At 32.8% G+C, this 26,608-nt stretch overlaps 1 protein-coding gene across 1 annotated transcript in view; it reads left to right on the top strand.

The window, feature by feature from the left end:
* LOC127704233 (receptor-type tyrosine-protein phosphatase mu-like) overlaps positions 1-26,608 on the top strand; it is a 120,910-nt gene that overhangs the window by 46,413 nt on the left and 47,889 nt on the right. Inside the window, exons 3-7 of the mRNA XM_052208186.1 lie at positions 1,737-1,970; positions 13,319-13,453; positions 20,824-20,994; positions 21,353-21,523; positions 21,766-21,936. Coding sequence (XP_052064146.1) covers positions 1,737-1,970; positions 13,319-13,453; positions 20,824-20,994; positions 21,353-21,523; positions 21,766-21,936 — 882 coding nt within the window. The remainder of the gene's footprint in view (positions 1-1,736; positions 1,971-13,318; positions 13,454-20,823; positions 20,995-21,352; positions 21,524-21,765; positions 21,937-26,608) is intronic.

Here is a 26,608-nt window from a genome sequence, read left to right as displayed (position 1 = left end):
TTTTCATATGATGAAGACATAATCTTTCAATCAGTTCAATTGAGGTCTGGAGCTGGCATGTCAGTAACTGCTAGTAGTCCCATGTTAATTTATGTATCATTGTCATTTTACTTAGTTTCTTTTGTTACCTATTCTGACATCGGACTCGTACTTCTTTTAAACTGAGTTTTACTGTGCGTATAGCTGTGTGTTTGTTTATTCTACATTGGCTAGAGGTATAGGGGGAGGGTTGAGGTCTCACAAAACATGTTTAACCCCGTCGCATTTTTGCGCCTGTCCCAAGTCAGGAGCATCTGGCCTTTGTTAGTCTTGCACGTTTTTTTAATTTTAGTTCATTTATATGTTTCGGAGTTTAGTGTGACGTCCATTTTCATTGAACTAGTACACATTTCATTTGGGGGCCAGCTGAAGCCCGCCTCCAGGTGCGGGATTTTTTCGCTGTGTTGAAGACCCATTGGTGACCTTCGGTTGTTTTCTGCTCTTTGGTCGGGTTGTTGTCTCTTTGACACATTCCCAATTTCCATTCTCAATTTTATTATTATAATAAATCACTTTGCTAAAAAAAAACCAATGAGACTACACATTTTTAACAGGATAATCCCGCAAAAAAAATGTTCATGGCATAAAACTAATGTTGTTTTACACTGAACCAACAAAGCAAGTTACACCTTTTTTAAACCTCGCTTTTGCCTCTGTGGACAATATTTTTCCATTTGGTTTATAACTGATCTTTCGACTTTAAGTACATGATATCTGTGAATCTATTACCACATACTAATTTCCAAAATACACATCCTGTGTATGCAAAATAGAAAAACACAGTTTCAGTGTTTGAATTTTATTTTTTTTAAATGAAGAAAGATAACTGAAATATATCGAGAAACTGCTAATTTACAATTTAGAAAATAATTCTGTTATATGCTGCGGTGATAAATGATAAGCAATGAAAAAGTCATTGGATGTGAAAAGGTCATAGCCACAACTACATTTTCTTTGTCATAAAATGGGGACAAAAAATCAGAGGATTCATCATTGACGCCATTTTGTAATGGCAGCTGTTCATACAAATAGCTAAACTAGTTGTTTTGTCGTCCTTTGCAGTAGTATATGCTTGTTAATAAATCGTTTTTGTAGCATTCTACTGAATATATTTCAGAAAATTCCTTCTTTTTTCTTCATGTTTGAGGTTTGACTTTGAACTCTATTTCGCAAAAAATTTGACCACTCTGGTTTTTTACTACCTTAACTTTTCTTTCTTATTGTACACATGTTCCTCTTTCCATCGATATGCAATATAGGTGTGAGTATTTCCGGTACATTAAAGTTTTAAAAAAATGAACTCTGATTGCAGTACTATGAGGCAATATGTTCATTTGTAATAAGAATTATATGTCACCTATTACACTATTTGATGCAAATCAACGCACATACTTTGAGTTCCAATATCAGAATACTTTTTTGTTAAATTTTTAATCATACTTTATTACTAATCACCTGTTACATAAACCCTAAGTCGTCCACGGAAGCAACTAAGGGGACCCTGCATTATTACATAGTCTCATTTGTCGGAACATGCAAATGAGGGGAAAAAATTACCATTATAAACAATCATGGTCTAACTATATATTCATAAATAACGCCATATACAAACATTTGAACAAAGTATTCATTTTATCTGTATATTTGTTCTCTTAAGAGCTACCGGTATATACTTTTTTCTTCTTTATTATTTGCAGTTCCAACTTTCATTGATTCAACAGTCACGTTAACCTGCACTTTATCAGGAACAACTTTATATTGGTATATAATAGATAAGAATGGATTGCGAACATTATCAGACAACGACAAATACGATATTTCTTCAACTAATTCTTTGAAAATAATAACTATCACAGCAGATGATTTTGCTATTTACTACTGTCAGCCGCTAAATGGAATGAAAGGACCGCAAATTACAGTATCTTTATCAGGTAAATGCGTTGTTTTCATGAATATAATTTCTATGATAGGTCTAAGTTTTAACTACTGGTAGACGATGGGCAATATGTTTACATACACTTAAATCTTGGTCTACTCAAACGAACATAGAATAACTATGAAATAAAGCCAAAAACTATGTGTGATATCAGCCCAGTAAAGCATTTATTAATTTTATTACATATAACTTATGTTAATATTTTTGAACTGCATGTCCTTCATTGTTGTTCTTAGCAGTTTCCTTATCATTATATTTACAATACACAATCTACAAAAAAAAATATTTAATTACTATTATTTATTATTACTAGTTATGTATTACTATGTTAATTCTTAAATTCTTAAATACGCACCCATTTCTATCAGTATTAGTCGAGTGACATTAACCACACATCTTCATGTTTAATGCACCACCCTAACATACGGTTAAATCATATACCATTCGAAAGCATATCATCTGTACTATCTTTTTTGTCCGGTCGTCAAATATTCGTACGGTGCATTTTTTGTCAAATCGCGATGAAAGGTCAAGGACGGACAATTTCTAATTTTACAAGACGTCCGTATTTTTGCATATTCTGTCTTTGAAATAATAAAATTCTGAATGGAAATGTGAAAAACTTTAAGAACAGAGACTATTTGTCAATTATCAAACACACTTTAAACTACTAATGACGTATTTCTAATTGATAGCGCCGTTTTCCAGAAATTACAGTGAAAATGATAAAAATGAGTGAAAACCAAAATATTTGTCTGTGATTTAATTGATAATAGATATAAAATTAAATAACATATTTCATTTGGTGCTAAGGAAGATTTTGGCATCATCATATTACTGCAATCACACTTCTTGCTAATTACACAACCAATCATAACAACCTATACAGTTGCCCAAAATACAAAAATCTGCAAAAAGATTGCTTTTTAGTTGTTTTAAGTGAACAAAGATATGTAGTCAATATTAGGTTGAAGAAACACAATTTAGAAATGCAAAAATGTATGAAGGCAATAATACACGCGGGATTCATGCTTTTAAGGGGAATTTAGGGAGCTAATTCAAATTTCAATATGTAGTTGAGTTGCCATCCTGTTAAACACTGTTTTGTCATTTCTTGTTATTTTGTTTGTTATTTCATGATTATCATTAAAAGAAATAAAGGATTGTATATATAAATATTAAGCTAGCCCAAAAAATTAAAAACATAAATAGATAATAACATAGTTACAAAGTAAATTATTGAAAGTTGAATTTCAAATATTTCTCTTAAACAAATCATAAAAATTGTTTTCTTGGTTGCTTCAACTGCATCGTGCGTTCTTTGTGTCTATCCGTAGTAGGTAACCCTATTAAACTTCGCAATGTTCTAGTAAACATTGACATGTTGCAGTTACATGCAGTTGCTCGTTTGGAATTTCGGGTCCCCAATGCGCTTCAACTTTCTACTTTATTTGGCTCTTTTAAATGAATGTTAGATTCGAGCGTCATTAATGTGTCTTTTGTAAACAAAACGCGCGTCTGGCGTACATCATTTAAGCCTGCTATCTAAGAGTTTATTTACAACCACTGGGTCGATGATTAATTACTACTGGTGACTACTGGTGGGGGTTTCCTACCCGAGGATATCACCAGCCCTGTAGTCAGCACTTCTGCGTTGACATGAATTATCAATGATATGGGCATAGTTATAAATTAACTGTTTACTAAACATTGCATTTTTACAAATACTACGGCTTTTCTCCCCCGGGAGTAGATAACCTGAGCTGTATTTGACAAAACCTTTCATAATGTTGGGTACTCAATGCTCTCCAACTTCATGCTTTATTTGGCCTTTTTAACTTTTTTGATTCGTGTGTCACTGATGAATCTTTTGTAGACGAAACGCGCGTCCGGCGGACAACATTTTAAGCCTGGTATCTATGAGGATTGTAATTACATTGACTTACAATCTGTTTCTTTTGATTTGAAAATTCTAGCAATTCGCAATAATTATAGTTCTGATAAGACTTCCTAAATAGTTAAATTGTTATATATAGAATAAATAGCTATGAAGAAAACAAAATACTGGGTATGTGTCTCACCAACAATTCAACCAATTATCACCAAGAATGTTTTGTAAAAAAAGTCAACCTCTTACAAAATATAGCATTGTTCATATTGCTGCGTTATGCCCAACTGTTGTTGACCTGGCAGCGATTTTTGGGTAATTTTCACACTTTATTTTCATACTAAAGAAGAACGAGATTAATTCTATTGCGTTATTTTTTTAATCACAAAAGTCACATAAATAAGTTGTTTGCCAAAATTAGTTGATTTGAAGTATTGTCTTTTCCAAAACTAACTTAAAACCTCTAAAACTTTATCCAAACAATAATTTGAATAAGTAAAATCGTTTTTTTTACATTCCAATGCTTTGCATGTTATAATCTGTTCGTTTGGTTTTTTTAATGGTGAGAAGATCTCATAACTGCAATATGTGTCTGTTATAATTTGATCTTAACAAAACCATATAAAATTTTATGTTTAAATGTGAGATAAAGAAGCGTTACAAATGAGATCACTTACAACTAGGACTGTAATGGTAAATTTAAATTACTTGCTATTTAACTCTATTTGAATGTGTTTATCATGAATAAAATCCCTTCCTGTACAATATGCAAATGTGCACTTGAAAACGTTAAACTTCACTAAAATTTACCAAGCGATGTATTGCTCATTATAAAGTTTTTTAGACTAATGGATGGACATATGAATGGAAAGAACAAAACACAAATGGGCGTAGGGACAAGATAATTCCTACCTTTCCGATAAACACCATGAACAAAGCGAAAAAAGTAGGACAGACAAACAACAGTTCTCAAAACGCTACACAGAAATGTACTAACACTACCTTAAACCAGTGGTAATTGAAGTTGGTCAGGAAGGGTAATCCACCTTCCACAGTATAAAACTTCAGTCATTTTTGAAAAAAACAAATGATATACTAAATAAGTATGTAATAATGTGCTAACATAAATTATTTGTGATGTAAAGCGTGTGGTGCAAACAGTATTTGTTCGAATATTGAACGAGAATAAACATCTTAATATGTCTTTCACTTTCGACATCGAATAAAACATATTTCTATAATATATCACTTTTATTAATCCTTTTTTAAATATGGTAAATTATTTTCATTTGATATTTATGGCATGGTATTGGTTGCAAAAATTTGATATATTTCATTTAAATGCAATATTTCATATTTAATTTGTATATTTCTTCATTTAAATGCAATATTTTTTTATTTGAATGGTATATTTTTTCATTTAAATGCAATATTTTTTATTCAAATGGTATAATTTTTCATTCAAATGGTATAATTTTTCATTCAAATGGTATAATTTTCATTCAGCTGCAATAGTTTTTATTCAATTGGTATAAAATGTCATTTGAATGCAATATTTTTTATTCAATTGGTATAGTAGTTTTTATTTATATGCAATAATTGCATTATGGGAAATTCTTTGACGTCATAAGGTCAAATTTGCAACAACGTTTGTGATTGGTCGGAAATTGTTTTGATTTCTACCCTTTCTTTCTAAACATGGGTGACCAAGAATTAAAAAACGCGTCAGAATATCGTCCCTCTAACTAAATCTAACGTTCGTGCGAGTCCTGCACTGGCTGTTAAAATCTTGTGGTCATAACTAGTATTTCTATTGCAAAATTTCGATGGTCAAAACGTTCGGTCCACTTTTTAAAAACCGTTTCATTGTATATGGATTTATATGCAAATATATCGGGTTTTTTTATAGATTAGACACTGTTGCTTTTTCCGTTTGAATGGTTTTACACTACTAATTTTTTGGGGGCCCTTTATAGCTTGCTGTTCGGTTTGAGCCAAGGCTCCGTGTTGAAGACCGTACGTTGACCTTCAATGGTTTACATTTACAAATTATGACTTGGATTGAGAGTTGTCTCATCGGCACTCATACCACATCTTCTTATATCTATATACAACGTAAACCAGACGTTTCTCAGACTGTTTTCTTTTTTTAATAAATCCTTTGCCGCGCGTTGTGTACTGATTGATAACTCAGTCTGGGAGAACAAGATTTATTTCGGTACCAGTTGTAATTAGGTTTGAGCAAACTTCCAGTAATTGCAAATACTCTTATGTCGGTGCTTTGTGTCTATTGTCTTAATGTTAGTTTTTTTGTGTGTCTCGTACCGATCTTTTGAGTTAATTGCTGATTTGTGCAGGTTGTTATTTTATTGTACTGTTACACCACTGTCCCAGCTTCGGGATGGGTTGCTCACAAACATGTTGTTGTACTGTTACATCGCTGTTCCAGATCAGGGGAGGATTGGGATCCCGCTAACATGTTCAACCCCGCCACATTCTGTATGTATGTGCTTGTCCCAAGTCAGGAGCCTGTAATTCAGTGGTTGCCGTTTGTTGCTTTGTTTAAATATTTGTGTTTCGTTCATTTTTTTGTACATTAATTCGGCCGTTAGTTTTCTCGATTGATTTGTTTTACATTTTTGATTTCGGGGCCTTTTATAGCTGACTATGCGGTGTAGGCTTTGCTTATTGTCGAAGGCCGTACGGTGACTTATAGCTGTTCATTTCTGTGTCATTTGATCTCTTGTGGAGAGTTGTCTCATTTGCAATCATACCACATCTTCGTTTTTATATCCACCCTGCCATATTCTTTATTTGCCTGTCCCAGGATGGAGCCTGTAGTTTAGTGGTTGTCGTTGGTTTCTGTCTCGACTCATATTTGATATTTTGTAAATTGTTTTGTTATGTATAATTAGGCTGTTAGTTTTTTCGTTTGAATTGTTCACACTTTTCATGTCGGACCTTTTATAGACGACTTTACAGTATCAGGTTTTTGTCATTGTTGAAGGCCTTACGATTGTCTACAAAAAGCATTTGTCTACATGACGGCAAAAAGCTCTACAGAGCTTATGTTTGTAGTATTTCATGTAACCCGACTTAAAATAATTTTTTCTTATCTTATCTTATCTTATCTTATCTATAATTGCTTACATCCACTTCATATTTGAACTCCGGTGGATAGTTGCCTTATTAGCAATCATATTCCATCTCATTTTTATATTATATACGTGACTTCTAAAGTCGTGTTTTCCTGAACAAGCATGAAACAATTTTCACTGGGCGTTAAAATTAGCAACAAACAATCAATCAATTTATACTTGTGTTAAATAAGAGGAAAACCATTTGATATTTATTGATTTGTTGGGGTGGGGGACAGAAGGATTTCATATATGAATATGGTTGCCTGGTAAGAGCTGAAAAATAGGCATGATTAGCGACAGATTGAAATGAATAATAATGCCCTCTCTTCCCTTCCCCATCCTTCATCTATAAATTTAAACTGACCACCACGGAATAGCCCAATAGTGTTGAAAGTAGCGTTAAACACCAATCAATCAAAATCCCTTCCCTAGAGTATCAAATAATCGTCCCTTAACTGTTATTGTCCGTGTAGTTCTTATATTTATCCAGCTTATCGTCCTACAGGGATGTCCTACTAAGGTTGTCATGCCATAAAAACGTTTATAAAACAGCTCACATTCTAATATATATGCCTTTCTAAATTTATTAATTTCATTTAGACTAAACGACGCCATGTTTGTTATGTGCCTCTGCCGTCAACCTATCAAAAAAGAAGAGGTGGAAGAGAGCCAGAAGATCTTCCCAATGCAAAAAAAAAAAAACAGAAATGGACTTCTTCTAGCTCACTTCCGAAGAACAAGAAAAAAAAAACCGCGCCCCATTGATATGTTTTAAAAACGCCTTGCCCCTACCCTTTTTTCCAAAAAAATGGCATTATTAAATATATAAACATATATATAATCATCAAAATTAAAATGCTATTGTATTTTTATAAGACCTACTTTATTACATGACCTGGGACTAATGACATCTATCTATAAGTCCTAGCATACATTAATTATTATAATATGAATATGTTTCTTGTTTTAATAACCACATATGATGCTATTTCATGAGTCACCATTTATCAGGACATGAATTGGGTTTACATAGAGAGGATAAAGGACGACATCAGAAAATCAATGAAGGATAAAAAAACTTAATTCAAATATTTTTTTTTTTTTTTTTGGGGGGGGGGTCAAAATTGCTGCAAGTTTTGTTTAATTAACATCAATTTTATATATATATCCTTATTGGTCAATCAATTTTTCCCAAATTAAGTTAAGAGGGGGGGGGGGGGGGGTAGGGGGTCAGTGAAAAAAACAAAAAACTATATGAAATAAGTTTTTTATCCTACATTGAACTTTTGATGTCGTCCCTAATGTGCCAAAAAATAGATAAGGGGCGGGACCAAACCTATAGATAACATAATAAAGAAATGATGAAATATAGAGAATACGTTGATTGACTTTTGGTTGCCTTATGTCCAGTGGCAAATATGTCACGCATGTTTAGGACAAATATAATAGAGATCAAAGGATAGAGAATAGAGTGAAATGGTAAAAACTAAAAGATATAGAATTATAGAAACGATCTTTGATCTGAAACCCCTACCCTCACACACACACCATAACCATTACTGCCAATACTCGCATATATACATCTCTATACAAATATCTAAATTTGAACCCACTCCCCCCCCCCCCCCCCCCTAGACACCGAGGTTTTGGATCCGCCCCTGTTAAATGTGTCTAATTATATATATTTTGTACGGGTCTAGATAATAGCTAAACGTACAATCATATAATTTGTTGGATACCTAATTTTATTATATAATGTGTCACAAAATAAACTTGTATACCCCCCTTCCCAATGCAGTATTGAAAAGTAAATCATTTAAAAGTCCTGAAGATAAAATATGTTTTGAAATATGCCCTGCATACTTATTTATGCAAAGACATATAGTAATTATTGAACTACTGTGGGGCTTGAAAAAAATCTATTTAAGGGATTCGGAGACGAGAACAGTAAAAAAAGCTCAGCAACGAATCCTAAATGTAAAATGATTTGCAGCATAAGACATGAGAGCACATATTATAGATAGTATTAAATATGAAGTTCACGCCTCATATAGTGAAGTCCTATGTCATAGGACTATTGTTGTAACATGGGTTAGTAACTGGTTCCAATTTATCCTGAATTGTCTTTATTAAAGAATTAGTTCCGGAGTATAACAGCTTATGTCTCTACTTGTGGGTTTCTGGTTCTGCTGTCGTAATTAGGTGATTTTTTTTCTACATGTAGTAAAAAAGAGGGGGCTTAGTCCAAATAATTGTAACGTCCTGGATGCTTTTTGTTCTTTTTTCATGTGTGCCTTCCTGCAACGTCTCTGAGGATCAAGAAAAGTAAAAAATGATATAGCACTAAAGAACGTCATGATTACATGTATCTGGACTTGGAAGGGGGAGGGGGGCTAGCTATGTATTCTTTTTTATTTCAATGTGTAGACTGTAGGAGAGTTTCTTCAGAAAAGGTTTTCATTGGAGGTGTTTTTGCCATGCACGCAGGCATCTGTTTCTATCCATGAACAAGTTGTGTGTCAAATTAATTATTATTACTTGTCACTCGCATTTTTTGCTCGTCCTGGCCATTAATGGCATTAACAGCCAGTGCACGAACTCGCACGAACGTCAAATTTAGTTAGAGGGGCGATATTCTGACGCGTTTTTTAATTCTTGGTCACTCAAGTTTAGAAAGAAAGAGGGGAGAAATGCGAACAATTACCGACCAATCACAAACGTTGTTGCAAATTTGACCTTATGACGTCAAAGAATTTCCCATAATGCAATTATTGCATATAAATAAAAAAACTACTATACCAATTGAATAAAAAATATTGCATTCAAATGACATTTTATACCAATTGAATAAGAAATATTGCATTTGAACGAAAATTATACCATTTGAATGAAAAATTATACCATCTAAATGAAAAATTATACCATTTGAATGAAAAATTATACCATCTGAATAAAAAATATTGCATTTGAACGAAAATTATACCATTTGAATGAAAAATTATACCATTTGAATGAAAAATTATACCATCTGAATAAGAAATATTGCATTTGAACGAAAATCATACCAATTGAATGCAAAATTATACCATTTGAATGAAAAATTATACCATTTGAATGAAAAATTATACCATCTGAATGAAAAAATTATACCATTTGAATGAAAAATTATACCATCTGAATAAAAAATATTGCATTTGAACGAAAATTATACCATTTGAATGAAAAATTATACCATCTGAATAAAAAATATTGCATTTAAATGAAAAAATATACCATTCAAATAAAAAACTATTGCATTTAAATGAAGAAATATACCAATTAAATAAGAAATATTGCATTTAAATGAAAAATATCAAATTTTTGCAACCAATACCATGCCATAGATATTGACAACAATCGATGTGTTATTTAAACAATGCAATGCAAAATGGTCCTAGTATGCAGATGGTGGTTTTAAGGGCAAATGCAAAAGTTGCTTTAGAAGGCTGATTCCTTACAAGTATTATATTAATTGCAGTAAAAATTTCATTCACCTATAAACTATAGATCTATTTTATTTTTGACATAAAATATTGATACATAAAGAAATATTTTGCTTTTAGCGCAATGTTATCATTTTTGAAAGATTTTTTTCAAAAATGCAATTTTCTGTAACTATTGCGCTATTAACATTTTAATGTGCACCTGATTTAGAATTCTGGTATTCTGTTCTATTATGTTCATATGATTTTTAGAAAAAAATATATCATAAAGAACCAGCAAAGATCATTTTGTTTAATTATTACGAAATTTATGAATGTTCATTCTTGACCTTTGACCTTGAATTAACAAAAAATGCACCGTACGAATTATTGACGACCGGGCAAAACAGAAAGTACAGATAATAAGTTTTCGAATGATGTATAATATAGCCGTATGTTAGGTGGGTGCATTAAAGTCGTTAACTAAGCGTCTTTTTGAAAAATGTCACTCGTCTATATTACAAGTATAAATACATCAAATAAAACATCAAATCTAATAAACTTTTAGTCGGTGGGTCATACATTACCATACCGGACTGTCCGAATGGCAAGCATCAAATAACACATAATCAAACATTGATTTACCGTTACAGTACTTCCTGCTTAATTTATTAAAACAAGGATAGATTTGCCTAGAATTCGGTCTTTATCTGATAGTCTGTAATGCAAACATACCCACTCAGTTTTGATAACTCATCTCAAAATAAAGGTATTTCATTTGACCCATATTTTTGTTTTTTGAGTAATGTGCATTTTTAATGTTAGAAATAGAGAAAGAGTCTCAAAGTATTTTGTTTTATACCTGAACATGGTTTGTTTCCTTTTCAGCTACTATTATGGTCAGGAATTTAAAGAAGCCACGGCTATGGCTTAATGCATAACATGGTTAAAAAAAACATGCAGAGCAGACCTCCGTATAAGATTTGCCCGAAACCGAAGCCACCAACACCTAAACTTCATCAAATTTCTTCACCAGTTTTCTCTACAAAGCACACGTGCATGCCAAAAAAAGGACTTACTCCGAAACATTTGCTTACTCACTCCATAGAAATACTCACTGGCATCTCTATTTACATTCTTTCCTTAAAAAAGTATAAACTAGATAGATCATGTTGGCATACGTCTGTTTCTATGCAGTGAAATACAACTGCATATTTTGATACTATCTAGTTTTAATTATTCATACATATATTATAGTATTGAGCTATGCAAGCCAACAAGGAAAAGAAGAAAGCAAATATTTTCTAATGGAAATTTGTTTTCTTTTACAATTAATTTGGATACTAGTACATGAAAGAAAATCAATCGCTAGATTTTGTTCTTCTAGATTTTTTAATTGCTGTTTTGAAATCGTTTAAGATTGATGTTTCATCTTCTTCAGATCTTCTATTAGCGTTATTTTTATTTGTAAATATAGATGCCGGTGAGTATTTCTGCTCAGTGAGTAATCGAATTCGTTTAGGAGTAAGGACATTTTGCGGCGTGCACGTGTGCTTTGTAGAGAAAACTGGTGAAGAAATTTGATTAAATTTAGGTGTTGGAGATTCGGCTTCGGGCAAATCTTATACGGAGGTCTGCTCATCATTCTGTTTGCTTAATGTTTTGGTACATTAAGCCATAGCCTTGACTTCTTCATGACCATGATAGTAACTGAAAAGGAAAACAAATCATGCTCCAGTATAAAACAAAATACTTAGAGGCTTTTTTTCTATTTCTAACATTAAAAGCACATTACTCAAAAAACTAAAGTATGGACCAAATCAAATACTTTAAGTTTGTGATACGTCATCATAACAGAGTAGGTGTGTTTGAATTACAAACTATCAGATCAAGACCGAAGTATAGGCAAATCTATCCTATGTTAATCAATGCCTCAACCCCTTGAGATGCAAAATCTGACACCCCGCACGACACATTACATTTCAATGAAAAAATAACTTTAAAACCAACAAATTTTGACTAAGAAGCTGGTATTTGGTTACATTCTATGATAGGAACTCATTTATATATATATCATACGTGAATAAATCGTCATAAGTAGTATTTTTATCTTGAAACTTGCAAAAGAAGTATCAAAATCTGCAAAACTAGGTAGAGGTGTTTGAGAAAACTGAGCACCGGAAACGTCTGGTTCTGATTAAAAGAAATTATTTGGTGCAAACAATTCTCAAAAAAGAAATTTAGATACTTTTACTTACCTTGATCGCTTTGTCTCAGTTACAGAAACCGCCACCCCGTGTCAAACATAGCCAACACTCGCATGTGGCATTCTACAGTGATTTACCTGTACAAAAAGCAACATTCTTCGAAAACCTTGTCTTGGCATAATATTTATATATTTCATTTGCAAGAATAGCAAAAGATACTGGACAAAGTTATGACAACATTAGAGATGTCATAAATAGTAATTGGACATAGAACTAGCATCCAGTAGATCGGAGTTCTCCTAGATCGTTACTTTGTCTTTTGCCAGTTGTTTGTTGCTGTTGTGAATAAATGAAGATCGAATTCGAACCATTTCAATTGGTTTTCACAGTGTTATTTCAATCACTTGTTCTAACGTTGTGCTGTTACACATCTCTCCCAGATTTGGTTGAGGTTTAAGGGTTTAAGACTCACATACATGTGTAAATCTGCCATCTTTCAGTGAGCCTGTATTTAAATGAAAGTTGTTGGTTGCGTTCTGCCGTTATTATTTTTGCGTTTTATATTATTTACTTAAATATGACCGTTTGTATATATATCTGTTTTTTTTTAAATTTATTTTCACTTTTTTATGTTTCTAAAATCACAGATTGGTCTATCTGGACAGCGTGGGGTGATTGTAATGCTACATGTGGTATTGGTGAGCGTCATAGAACACGCATCTGCTCGGGTACATGTACAGGTGAAGCCGTTCAAAAAGAGTCGTGTACAGTACAAACCAAGAGTAAGTTTCCTTGTGTGTTTCCGTTATTTCATTATTTATTACGAGCAATACTTTGATGAATACTCAAAATTCAAAACATGTAATCTGACATGTTAATGCGACTGAAATGAATGTCTAGCACTGCAGTTGGTTGTATTTTTTTTTTGGTTGATTGGTTTATTGTTGCTTGCATAACGTCTAATTACAAATATTTTTGTGCATGTTAAGGGTAAAATAACATTAACAATTTCTACAGTAGGTAGGTTCATCAAGGGTAGGCCGACCTGCTTAAAAGAGATACGTGTATGTGGGATTTGGTCGGAATGTTGTCAACTCGGACAAAGACAACTCATACCGATTTAAAGACAACTCGGACAACTTGTAAAGACAACTTGCAACAGTTAAAACACTAGTCAGACCATTTAAAGACATTTTATAAGTTTTATAGACAACTCGGACCACCTTTTGAACGTGGAAAAAAAAGAAAGGGACTTCATAAAACACAGGCCTTTGACTAATATAACATTAAGGTATATAGGTATATTTTTGTTTAGACCAATGCCTGTGGCATACAACTACTGTTGTTGTAATATCGTATGGATTAGAGCAAGAACACGTTAAATAACTGCAAATAAGTTCGAATATTAAAAGATTTTTTGCTATAAAGATTCAAACAAACAAAAAGTACATATATAGAAAAATCAAATCACAAAGGGTCCGTGTTTTTGGTGACATGTTAAAAACGCTAATTATTTTACCTTGCTGTTGCCCTCGTCGGCTTGATGCATTCTAATAAGCTTGTTTGTTTCTACCATATTTTGGTAACTATTAGTTATTCTATGTTTAACGAGATCAAATAGGATGATCAACGCATAAATTATTCAGTTTAACTAAGTCTGCCACCGGAAATTGATGGTACATGTATGTTGGACATGGACAGAAATGTGACTTGTAAAAGCCATCTGCTGATCCCCCAAGCATAGAATTTTGTTCGCAATCCACCGCATGTGAGATTAATTGTTAAAGTCAGATGATATGTTGCAGTCTCTGTTAAATATATTTTTTAGTAACAACAAACAAAAGAACTATGTCAATAGACCTGCTTTGATACGACAACTGCACTTGCATTTTTACTAGATAAAATTTTTTTTCGCTATGGAGATTCCGTATATCGTCAAGTTATCGGAACTCCTATGGGGACTAACTCTGCACCGCTTATTGCGGACCTGTTTCTGTATTGTTACGAGTTACAATTTATGACTAAAACCAGCAAAGACCCATCGAAACAACAGATTCCTCTTATTTGTTATGTTCCCAAAAAATCTAATTGGACATATGTGTTTAATTATAGCGCAGTGTGTAAAGATGTTAATATCAGTGACAAGAAACCTAAGTCATGAAATTGCAGTATTTCAAAATACATTTTATTTATGGCCCCAGTTCCAATGTTATAACAGGAGACTCTAACATCGTCCATAACCGAGAGTTGCAGTCTTTACTCAGTAAAGGACATACATATCGCCCCCCATCAATTATAAATTGGAATGAGTGTCGAAACATCATCCACGACTCACTCCGTACTTACTGCACGAAAAGGATAAAACGAGAAAAAACTGACAAACTATCCTTAGATTCTTTTGTTATTCAGTAATGAAGAGTTGATAATCGTTTTAGACATTTTAAAGAACATTTTACTCCTAACAAAAACCATAATACCTCTATTCCGATAACATGAGATAAAAGAACTCACCAAGAAATTTGTTTTTGTCCCGGCTGATAATGCTGCAAATAATATCCATTTTCGAAAAATGACATCTGTAACAAACATAAAATTTAGCTACTCTTTTACAAGCAGCACCGAATAACATGAAAGTTCCAGCTATGTACTGGCTTCCGAAGCCGCACAAAACTCCTCACAACAATTTTTTTTTTCGTTTTCAAACCATTGTTCCACTACTAAACTGTCTACTCTACTTACTTGTACATTTGGTACAAAAACCTGGTAACAAAGTGTTCAAATAAGGCCTTTGAAAATAGTGGAATTAATTTACTATTGGAGTGTCAAAAATTCGTTGGAAGTACTTGATACATTGCATGCTTATATTGGTGATTTCGAATCTGTTCAAAGTTTTGATTTTTCTACCCTATATACATGTGTACCACTTTGCCTCATAATCTCATTAAGTAAAACAAAATCACACATCTAATTAAATGGGCATTTAAAAAGTCATAATACGAATATAGATGTTCAAACTCTTTTAGGTAATTCTTTAGTAACAACAAACAAAAGAACTATGCCAATTGGACCTGCTTTGATACGAATAACTGCACTTGGATTTTTACTAGATAACATATTTGTTCGCTATGGAGATTCCGTATATCGTCATGTTATCGGAATTCCTATGGGGACTAACTGTGCATCGCTTATTGCGGACCTGTTTCTGTATTATTTAGAGTTACAATTTATGACTAACATCAACAAAGACCCATCGAAACAACATTTGATACAAAAATTTAATAACACTTTTAGATTTTTGGATGATATATTGGCTCTGAATAATGACGACTTCAGTATGCACACTGAAGAGATTTATCCTGCTGAACTGACTTTAAATAAAGCTAATACTAACAATGGACACTGCCCCTTTCTGAATCTTGATATCTTTATCTTTCAGGGGAGGTTTAATACCAAAATATACGATAAAAGAGATGATTTTCATTTCCTATTCTTAACTATCCATTTTTAGATGGTGACGTTCCCTTGTCACCATCTTATGGTGTTTATAAATCTGAACTTGTTAGATTCGCTAGTGTATGTAACAATGTATTTGATTTTAATGCCAGGGTTTTCGGAACAACAAACTTGTCAAAACATTTACTAAATTTTATCATCGGTACAAGGACACCATTCGTAAATATAAATCAACGTGCAGACATCTTATACGTTCAGGTATTTCCCTCGGTTTTAGTTTGTAACCCGGATTTGTTTTCTCTCTATCGATTTATGACTTTTGAACACCGGTATACTACTGTTGCCTTTATTTACATCCAATCTTTTATGGTAGTACTCTATACAAAGCACAAACATGTCGTAATTCACCTCAATAGCTAACAAACCTTTGAACAGACTTATTCCGAACGAATATAGTTACGATACTGTTGTCAGGTCATTAAAGAAGGCGTTTTTTTTTTAATTAATATTGATTAACTCATAGAGTCTTTGTATCGGACATAAACACATTTATTCTAAAACTAGTTGTTGGCATGATACGGGTTGTGTTCTTCTCGTATATTTTATGATAGTATGATACTAAACCCCTAACGGGATTTTCATATGATGAAGACATCATCTTTCAATCGGTTTAGTTGAGGTCTGAAGCTGGCATGTAAGTAACTGCTAGTTGTCCTTTGTTAATGTTTGTTATCATTGTCATTTTGCTTAGTTTCTTCTGTTACTTATTCTAACATTGGACCCGGACTTCTTTTAAACTGAGTATTACTGTACGTATTACTGTGTGTTTGTTTATTTTTCATTGGCTAGAGGTATAGGGGAGGGTTGAGATCTCACAGAACATGTTTAACCCCGCTGCATTTTTGCGCCTGTCCCAAGTCAGGAACCTCTGGCCATTGTAAGCCTTGTATGTTTTTTTTAATTTCGGTTTATTTATATGTTTCGGAGTTTAGGGGCCAGCTGAAGCCCGCCTCCGGTGCGGAATTGTCTCCCTGTGTGAAAGACCGATTGGTGTTCTTGGGCTGTTTTCTGCTCTTTGGTCGGGTTGTTGTCTCTTTGACACGTTCCCCGTTTCCATTCTCAATTTTATTACAGTGTTTCAAGACTTATGGCTATACAACACTTGATACAAATTATTATATATAAGAACAGCTAGTAGATTTATTTTTTTACAGTCAAGATCCGCAATCTATTACTATTAACATTTATTGATTTCGTAAAAACCTGAGGAGGTTACCAAGAGGACAATGAAAAACCACAATCGAAAAAGAACAGACAACACTATGGACAAATGAAAAATTATGAAAAACCAAACAACAGTCCAAAACACTACACAGAACCATACCATCTACGGATTTTCAATAACGGCCAAAGAAGAAATGAAAGCCATAGTATATCGTATCAACCTTGATATATCTACTATGTATGCAACCCCTCTTTGAATGTTGCTGTATAAAAATGAAGGTCCACAATGGGAGAATTAAAATTATATCGTTTGATGTAAAGTTTAGCTCACAGCCGACTATTATTGTGCATTTTCTTGGTGCCTTTTCTGTTAAACAACGTTGTAACGCGTTATATGATGTAAGTGGGTCTGTTTCGGGTATGTTCTTGATAACAGATTCAAAGCTACTGGTCACTACTAGTTTTACTTTTCTTCCTTAATACAGTGTTCAGATACAATTTTTAAACTTTATGAAATTTGGTTTTTGTTTTTCTGCGATATTAACAGAGACGTCATCCACGGCAGACTAAAAATATTCTGATAGAATGTCTGTTTCGTCTGCTACTTTGACAGTATCAAAATAACAATAATATCTGTTCTCAATTCTTTGTTTGCCTATTTTTTTTTTATTTCTATGAAGATATATTAAACATTCTACTATAACAAGTCATTAAAGGGTTAGAAAATGCTCGTGTTATTCCTGTATGAATTACATTGGAACAAACAACTTTATATATTTTAACGATTTACCAAGCTAATCAATAATATGCGCATAACAATGTGTTTGTCTCGCCTTGTAGTTGATAAAAATCATTTAGTAAGATGACTAGGTGGACAATCAGTTCACGTCTTATCTGAATGTAAGGACAATTACTTATAATTGCATATCGACAGCAAGTTTCTATTACTGTACACAAATTACAATGTACTTTTATAGGTATTATGTGTTAAATCTGTATATTACATGTAATATTAATTTATTTGGACCGCTCCGTCCATAAACGATGGTTCGTACTCCTACTTAAAAGAGTAGAACATAGATTTGGATACTATGACATAGTTCAGTCATATGCATGTGATAAAATGAAGGTTTTGTTTTTATCTTAACCCTCTCCCTTCAATTTCGACCATTTCACGAACAAAGGGTACATGAAAGAACCAATTGAGAAATGTTGTAATCTCAATAACAATGAGCCAACGGAACATCACAATCAAGGAAAGGAAAATTCAAAATAGGAATTCCAAATTCGTTCTATTTGTTATTACTTCTGGTCCGTGAATTTCGATTAGAAATTTTCATATCCCCAAGATTGAAAAACGACATCAATCACTATTAATTTTTGAATAAATTTCATTAAATCACTTAATAGAATTTAGAGTGTTGACAAGATTATCCTTCTATATATTTGAAGTTATAAGTGTTACAAATGTGCATTATGTGGTGCGTCGAAATAGAGGTTTATATATATTTTCTCTACAAATTTACAAAGCCTTTTCTGAATGTACAATTTCAGTTCAAAGATTTGCTATATCCTACTAGCTCTAATTTGTTTTACATCCTTCCCCAATTTTTCCTGTCACTGTGTCTCTCACAAATAGTTATATCATCTAAATATCTAAAGATATAAGTATCAAAACCATATTTCATGTGGTGTTTCGTTCAATTCTATATGAAATTTTAACATCGAAAAGTTTTGATTTACAGGAACTGGAAAATCTGCAATAAAACTTTACAGCTAGTCTTTATCGGGATACCAAATAACGTTGCAGTATATTTTAACTCCACAAATGTAATGCAATGTACATAAAAGATGAATATACAATTTCAGTTTATAGAATTGCTAACTCCTACGAGCTTTAATTTGCTGTACATCCACCCTTGATTCGTTCTGTCATTAAACTGACGATGTGCCCTACAAACTGTAAATTTTACTACTTTACATACGTATGTCATACGACAAAGAGTATTATATAGAAAACAGTATGTTATCGAAACATCTAAATAATAACAATTTTTTAACCATTTATTTTGTATCAATAATTCACGCATTTATGTTTTTTGATAAATGGCGCCAAACAAAGATAGAGAGATGTCACGAAATAGAAGTTCCTTTATAATAGAAGTTTCAAATGAAAAACAATATTCTGGAATATTATTTCCACAGGAATAAATATTACAGTATATGTTCCTAACGGAATAAATCGTATAGAATATTACAGGTTGCAAAGTTTATATCTATGGGATGCAATAAGAGGAACTCTGAAACACTGGCTTGCTACATAAGAAATAAAAATAGAAAATATTTATTTGACTTTGCTACCTGTACATTTAACTCTGTTTTGTATGAATTAAGTACAATATAGATCAATACAGTGTAACAGGGGGAGGTCAGTGTCGGCACCTCCCGGGACGTGTAGTGGCTAGTATTTCGTCCCTATTCGATCATGTGGATACCTGATATCAGATTTTGGCTGAAGAGAGGCATACATTAAATAGAACTTAACACTTTATTTACAAATGTACAACAGTTAAGTAAAGATAGTCAAATGAAACAAAAAAGAATAGTTTTTTTTTCTTCAAAAGTTGAGTTAAAAACTAATATTATTAAATAGTAGTAGTTCGCAAACAAAATCAAAAAGAAAAAGTAAAGCAAGTCAAATGAAGTCAAATAAGAATACAATTTCAAAAACTAAGTTTAAAAAGCAAATTCAATTGTATGTTTATACTTCGCGTTGTGTTTTAGAACTTAGTTTAACATATCAAAACAATATCAATATAGTTGATGAAAATTAAATCGAGTGGAATCAGTGGATTCCTGCGAGCTGTAGTCTATTCTAGACTGAATCTGAATTGTGATAGCAAAGGCTGCAATGATAGACTACCGGCTCGTGTTTACTCTTTTTCTCCCAACCGGGGCAACTCCTGATCAACGACGAGGGGGTGGGTCGTATGAGCATGACTACACACGAGGGTCTCGCACCGTAGGGATCAAGTTGTTAGTAAAAACTTATCACTTCCAAAGATGTATGTAAAAATATGGTATTGAAAACATATGGAAAAAATCAACATTCATTAGATATATAAAGTGACTTGAAATTTGAATTTTTTGTAGTATAATTAGCAAAGCTTCTTTTTATTTAAGCAAGTCTAGATCATATTAAACATAACATTAACATTTAATTAAGAAAATACTGATTTGAAAACAGATAAAGGGAGACTACCCAATTTACATCCATTACAACAGTAATATTGGAAAATTAAATTAAAAACATACACCATGGTTGGTCAAATTCATTTCTGTAATTTTAAGATTTAGAAATTAATGTTAGCCTGTTTAGCCGTTACCTAACGTTGTGTAAAGATAAAATAAAACATTAAATTTTGATGTAAATAAGCATTTAGTACTTGAAATTTATTTTTATATATTTATTTAGCTGATGGAGGTTGGTCATCCTGGGAAAATTCAGGACCTTGTACAGGATCATGCGGAAATGTTTTACAAAAAAGGATTCGTTTTTGTAACAATCCTCCACGAGCAAATTGTGGTGAATATTGCCAAGGAGAAGATAATGATTACATATCCTGTTTACTTTCTGCATGTCCAGGTAACCATTTTTCCTTTATTTATTTCAGATTATGATATTATATGCTAATGTATTATTTTTGTAAACGTAAAGGAACAATTTCCTTAATTAACAATAGGATATGTTACATTTTAGAATAATTAAAAGCTGACGTATGTAATGTATATACATCTTATGTAATTATTATGATTAATGTAGATGATAAGATCGCTTGTGTGTTTTTCTCTATTAAGCGTAATTTCATTAGTAAATAAAATAGTTTGATATCAAATCTTATAGAAATTTAAAACTGATAATCTAAACACCGAATCACTGCGATTGTATTCAAATGACATACATACTGGCTCATTGAAATATTTCACTTACATTTCATTCTAAGTTGATGGAGGATGGACGTCATGGATTTCTGTGGGAGCTTGTCCTGTTACATGTGGAACTGGACTGCAAAGTAGGACACGATATTGTACCAATCCTGCACCAGAAAACAACGGATCTCATTGTCAAGGAGAAGAATATGACTACATCTCTTGTACACGAACTGCATGTCCGGGTGACTATATTTTCCTATAATTTCCTATGTAATATATGAGTATTACTTTTAAACGTGAACAGTTATAATCATGAATACTTAACACTATGTGTTACTCCATTGGTAAAAAAATAATATTCTCAAATGATAAAAAATTTAATTAGACATTTAATAATAAAGTAACACTGCGATTGTGAGCAAATAAAATTATTAAAATCAAGCGCATATTACATAAAATTGAAATGTTGTATTCCTTTTAATAGTTGATGGAGGATGGTCCACTTGGAATGCTTGGGGAGCTTGTACCGTTACATGTGGAACTGGACAACAAAGAAGGAGACGTAATTGTGACAATCCTTTACCAGCCAACGGTGGCGCTAGTTGTCATGGAGAAGATTATGACCTCCTCTCATGTAAACCTTCTGAATGTGCAGGTTATTACAAATAATAGTCTTTTAAATTTAATTGTAAGACATTATATTTACATTAAATCTATTGTCATATCAATTCAAATTTCTGAAATATTATAAGAAATTGGCCAATTGGCTAATTCAGTTGATCAACTATAGAAATAGGTAAAACATAATTAGATGTTGTTTACCGTGTCCGGAAATTTAGAATAGATCCTGGTAAACTTATCGATCCTTTCAATAAACTTATTCTAAAAGATTACCAATTCAACACTGTAACTAGATCTTTGAATATTGTTTTTATTGGTATTAATATTGATTTTGTTATCAGTAAATTAAAAGCAAAATAAGTATTATTGTTACATGTGTATATACATATGCACTTTCATGGATCTACAATCTGTCGATTCCTGTATCTTGGCATTGCACAAGGTCATGTTTTCTCTGACTGTTTATGACGTCTTTACACTAAATCCATTGGATGTGTACTGATTTTTTCTATAAGTTGTTATTGGCTTTGAACTAGCTGTCAGTAACTGCGAGTACCCTCAGATCTGTATTTAGTGTCTTTTTGTTGTTGGGATGTACAAGTACCCGGACACGTCCACTCTGTGTTTTTGTTAGATGTATTTCTATTTGTATCCATCGGATTAGTTAAGCCTTTTTCAACTAATATTTATAGTTTTTTCTAATGTTGTACTGTTACACCACTGTCCCAGGTTAGGGGGGTGGATCCCGCTTACATGTTTAACCCCGCCACATTCTGTATGTATGAGCCTGTCCCAAGTCAGGAGCCTGTAATTCAGTGGTTGTCGTGTATTGCTGTGTTACATATGTGACGAAAAGTTGGTTACAACTTAACTTAACTAAACATGCTAAAGTGCGTATCCGTGTGTTTGTGCTGTGTTGTTGGGTATATAAGTTTCAGGTCGTGCCTTTCACTCGTACACGAACGACAAATGCTAATGGAACACTTTTACAGGGTTACACTAGAAATCTACTGGTAGCGTGATTAAGGGAATCCTGGTCACATAAATACATAAATGGATCCTGGTGTAGTCTGAACGAAGTCTTGTAAGTGAACATAAACACAAAAGTCGATTAAAAGTTCAATACTGTAGTATTCAAAACCAAAAGTAACAGTAATACAATTTACAACATCTAAACTGCAGGCTCAACAATACGGTGGCATAATATTAAATCTCCTACGTACACTTCTATCGTACACAAAATCATAACTCCTCCATACAGCTGTTTCTCTCTTTAATACCACTCAATTTGCCCTAGTAGCCCGATTATAAATATGTTTAAATGACTTCTATTAAAGAAGCAATCAACCGGGCACTAGGAGCCATGAGCAACCGGAGCACCTGTATAACCAGAGCAACGGGGCACCAGATTAACATGATTAATTTGACATTAAACAAATAAACTCTTAATGAAGGTGACAAAAAAGATTGTAATTAATGAAATTACAAGGGTAAATGAGAATAAGTAATCTTATACAATAATAATAAAAACCACTGACGTAACATATAAAAACGTTACACAGCCCCCCACATGTTAGGTATATTGATCTCTTAATAACAAAACTATAAAAATTACTCATCTTATCGTGATAACCTAACTATTCTTGGAACACGAAAATTTTAGGGACCCAAGAGTAAATAATAAAGGACCAAATAAAAACAAGATTTAGGCCGAGCGACACCAAGCCAAAAAAAATAAGGGTCACAAGCTCCAAATTTTCAAAACAACTTTAAAGTAATTTTTTCGAACAAAATTGAAGTCTATGTAAAAATAAGCATACAAATTTCATACCTAACCAATCATTACATACTCCTGAGACTTCTGTACTACCCTGTTATTTGGAAAATAGATCCATGCTGCTGCAACAAGGTCAGTACTGACAGTATGCAAACTAATCCATATCAGCCAAGATTTCCTCCAACTATTTCCTATACCACTTTGCGTGTTGCTCATCTCCTGGACAGCTCTATCCTGATTGTTCCTGGGTGAACTATGCCCGATTCTCCGGCGATACTGGACATCTGGCATAGTCTCCGTGCAAACACCATGGAGAGTACCAGTGGCAAGCGTACTACCTAACCCAGAATCTGCTGGGGAAAGTGTTGATTTCTAAAGCAATTCTGCCTTACCTGAGAGAGCATTGGAGCCTGAGTTGATGTCCTTATTGTTCTTCTTGGTGTCTCCATTGTATTATTAAACAAATAAAATTATCACTAACAAGTACGTTGAAGTCACACACAGGAGATCCCACCGCTGCCACCAATGTGACAAAAAGTTATTATATAACTAAAACTAAACTAAAGTGCGTGTGTGTGCTGTGTTGTTGGGTGTATAAGTTTCAGGTCGTGCCTTTCACTCGTACACGAACGACAAATGCCAATGATACACTTTTACAGGGTTACACTAGAAATCTACTGGTAGCGTGATTAAGGGAATCCTGGTCACATAAATAAATAAATAAATAGATCCTGGTGTTGTCTGAACAAAGTCTTGTAAGTGAACATAAACACAAAGTCGATTAAAAGTTCAATACTGTTTTATTCAAAATCCAAAGTAACAGTAATACAATTTACAATATCTAAACTGCAGGCTCAACAATACGGTGGCATAATATTTAATCTTCTTCGTGTACTTTATCGTAAACAAAATCGTAACTCCTCCCTACAGCTGTTTTCTCTTTTATACCACTCTATTTGCCCTAGTAGCCCGATTACAAATATGTTTAAACGACTCCTAACAAAGAAACAAGTAACCGGGCACTAGGAGTCAGGAGCAGTGGTCAACCGGAGCACCTGTATAACCAGAGCAACGGGGCACCAGATTAACATGATTAATTTGACATTAAACAAATAAACTCTTAATAAAGGCGATAAAAAAAGATTGTAATTAATGACTTTACAAGGGTAAATGAGAATAAGTAATCTTATACAATAATAATAAAACTCACTGACATATCATATAAAAACGTTACACATATTTGTTTTTCGTTGAGTTTTTAATCCGTTAGTTTTTTCGTTTGAATTGTTTTACATTTGTGATTTCGGGGCCTTTAATAGCTGACTATGCGGTATGTGCTTTGCTCATTGTTGAAGGCCGTACGGTGACCTATAGCTTTTCTGTGTCATTTGGTCTCTTTTTGAGAGTTGTCTTATTGGCAATCATACCCCATCTTCTTTTTTATACTAAATTGATTTTGAGCGCCTGTCTTAATTGAAATAGAACAAGATATACATAAAGAATTGTGTATGTGTCTGATAAACTGTATGAAAGTTAAATAACTATTCTGAATAAAAGAAAAAAAAGAAAAATTATGCAAAGAAAAATAACTGTCTATCAGGCAATTTTATAGGCTAGATTAATTTTCTATAAAGAAACCATCGTTTTTTAGTACAGTGAAACTTCTCAAAACCGGCCGCCCGTCGGACCACGGAAAACGGCCGGTTTGCGGGTGTGGCCGGGTTGTTGAAAATTGAAATCACCAAGAGTTCCTTCCCTTTAATACGTGTGTTTGAGAATATGTGAAAAAAATGTATTTTACCTTAATCAAAATATATGTTTTCCTCTGTGAATTTTAGTTTTGTATATTATATGGATCATAAAATACAGCTATAACTATATTTAATTTTTTTAATTTGCAGAAATAAAAAATAAAAATACCATACATTAATGATATTTCATTAATAATTTATAAAAATGTTCTACTGATTCTGAATTAATTACAACTATAGAAAAGCATTAAAATAATTTTAATGTGTCAAACCATAAATAGATAGAATACTAAAACAAAATTGACAAGTAAACAGTAATCAGTAAGCATGCAGGTGTCCTAAATGACCGGATTATCTTCTTTGTTTACATAACAATTATATGTGCGGATCAGTGATTTCAGATGAAAAGGCCGGTTTTATGAGGTTAAATTTCATTGATTTCGATTAATTAGATACAAAAATACCGGCCGGTATCCGGTTTAAAGGGGTGGCCTGTTTTATAAATTTACATGACCATTTAATTGAATGCAAATCGCCTGGACTTTTAATTTTGAGAAATTACATACCAAATAAAAATCGGAATTCAAAATGGTGGCTCTCCTTATTTACGGACTGGTAGAAAGTGGAACCTAACCCTTCCAAATATTTGTCAACGTCCAATGACAATTATTACTCTAAATAAATTGACCTAAGACAACATGTTTGATGTGTACCGTTTCTGTCTATCTATTATTAAATCTGGAAGATTATTTTCAATCAGTAAAAGTGTTCTGGAGAATCCATTACTAATTGTAAATCATAGGAAAAAGATAGAAAAAAGTCGACGTCAACAAAGCAGTACAAAAGCAAAAAGAGAGAGAAAATCAGAGGTGGCAATACAAAAATAAATGAATCCAATACAAACAGGCAAAACCATTGACAGAAAGAGAAAGACAAGCACCAATAACAAACCACTTTCTAGAAAATTAAGGACTGAACAGAAGGTACATATCAAAATTCACAGTATTTGAAAATAAGACACTAGAATGAGCAAAAGCGGAAAGATAGAATAAATACAATAAGATTTACTTATCTAAGTATCTGAGAAAAAGTGTTGCTTAAACTTGTTCTCATTAAGACCATTTACTGAACTAGCTATAAAACTACTGTAGCTAATTGATAAGGAAACACTTTTTTTT

The sequence above is a fragment of the Mytilus californianus genome, unplaced genomic scaffold (genome assembly GCF_021869535.1).
Source record: "Mytilus californianus isolate M0D057914Y unplaced genomic scaffold, xbMytCali1.0.p SCAF_6, whole genome shotgun sequence".
NCBI lineage: Eukaryota > Metazoa > Mollusca > Bivalvia > Mytilida > Mytilidae > Mytilus > Mytilus californianus.
This window is presented reverse-complemented; position numbering and strand designations above follow the sequence as displayed.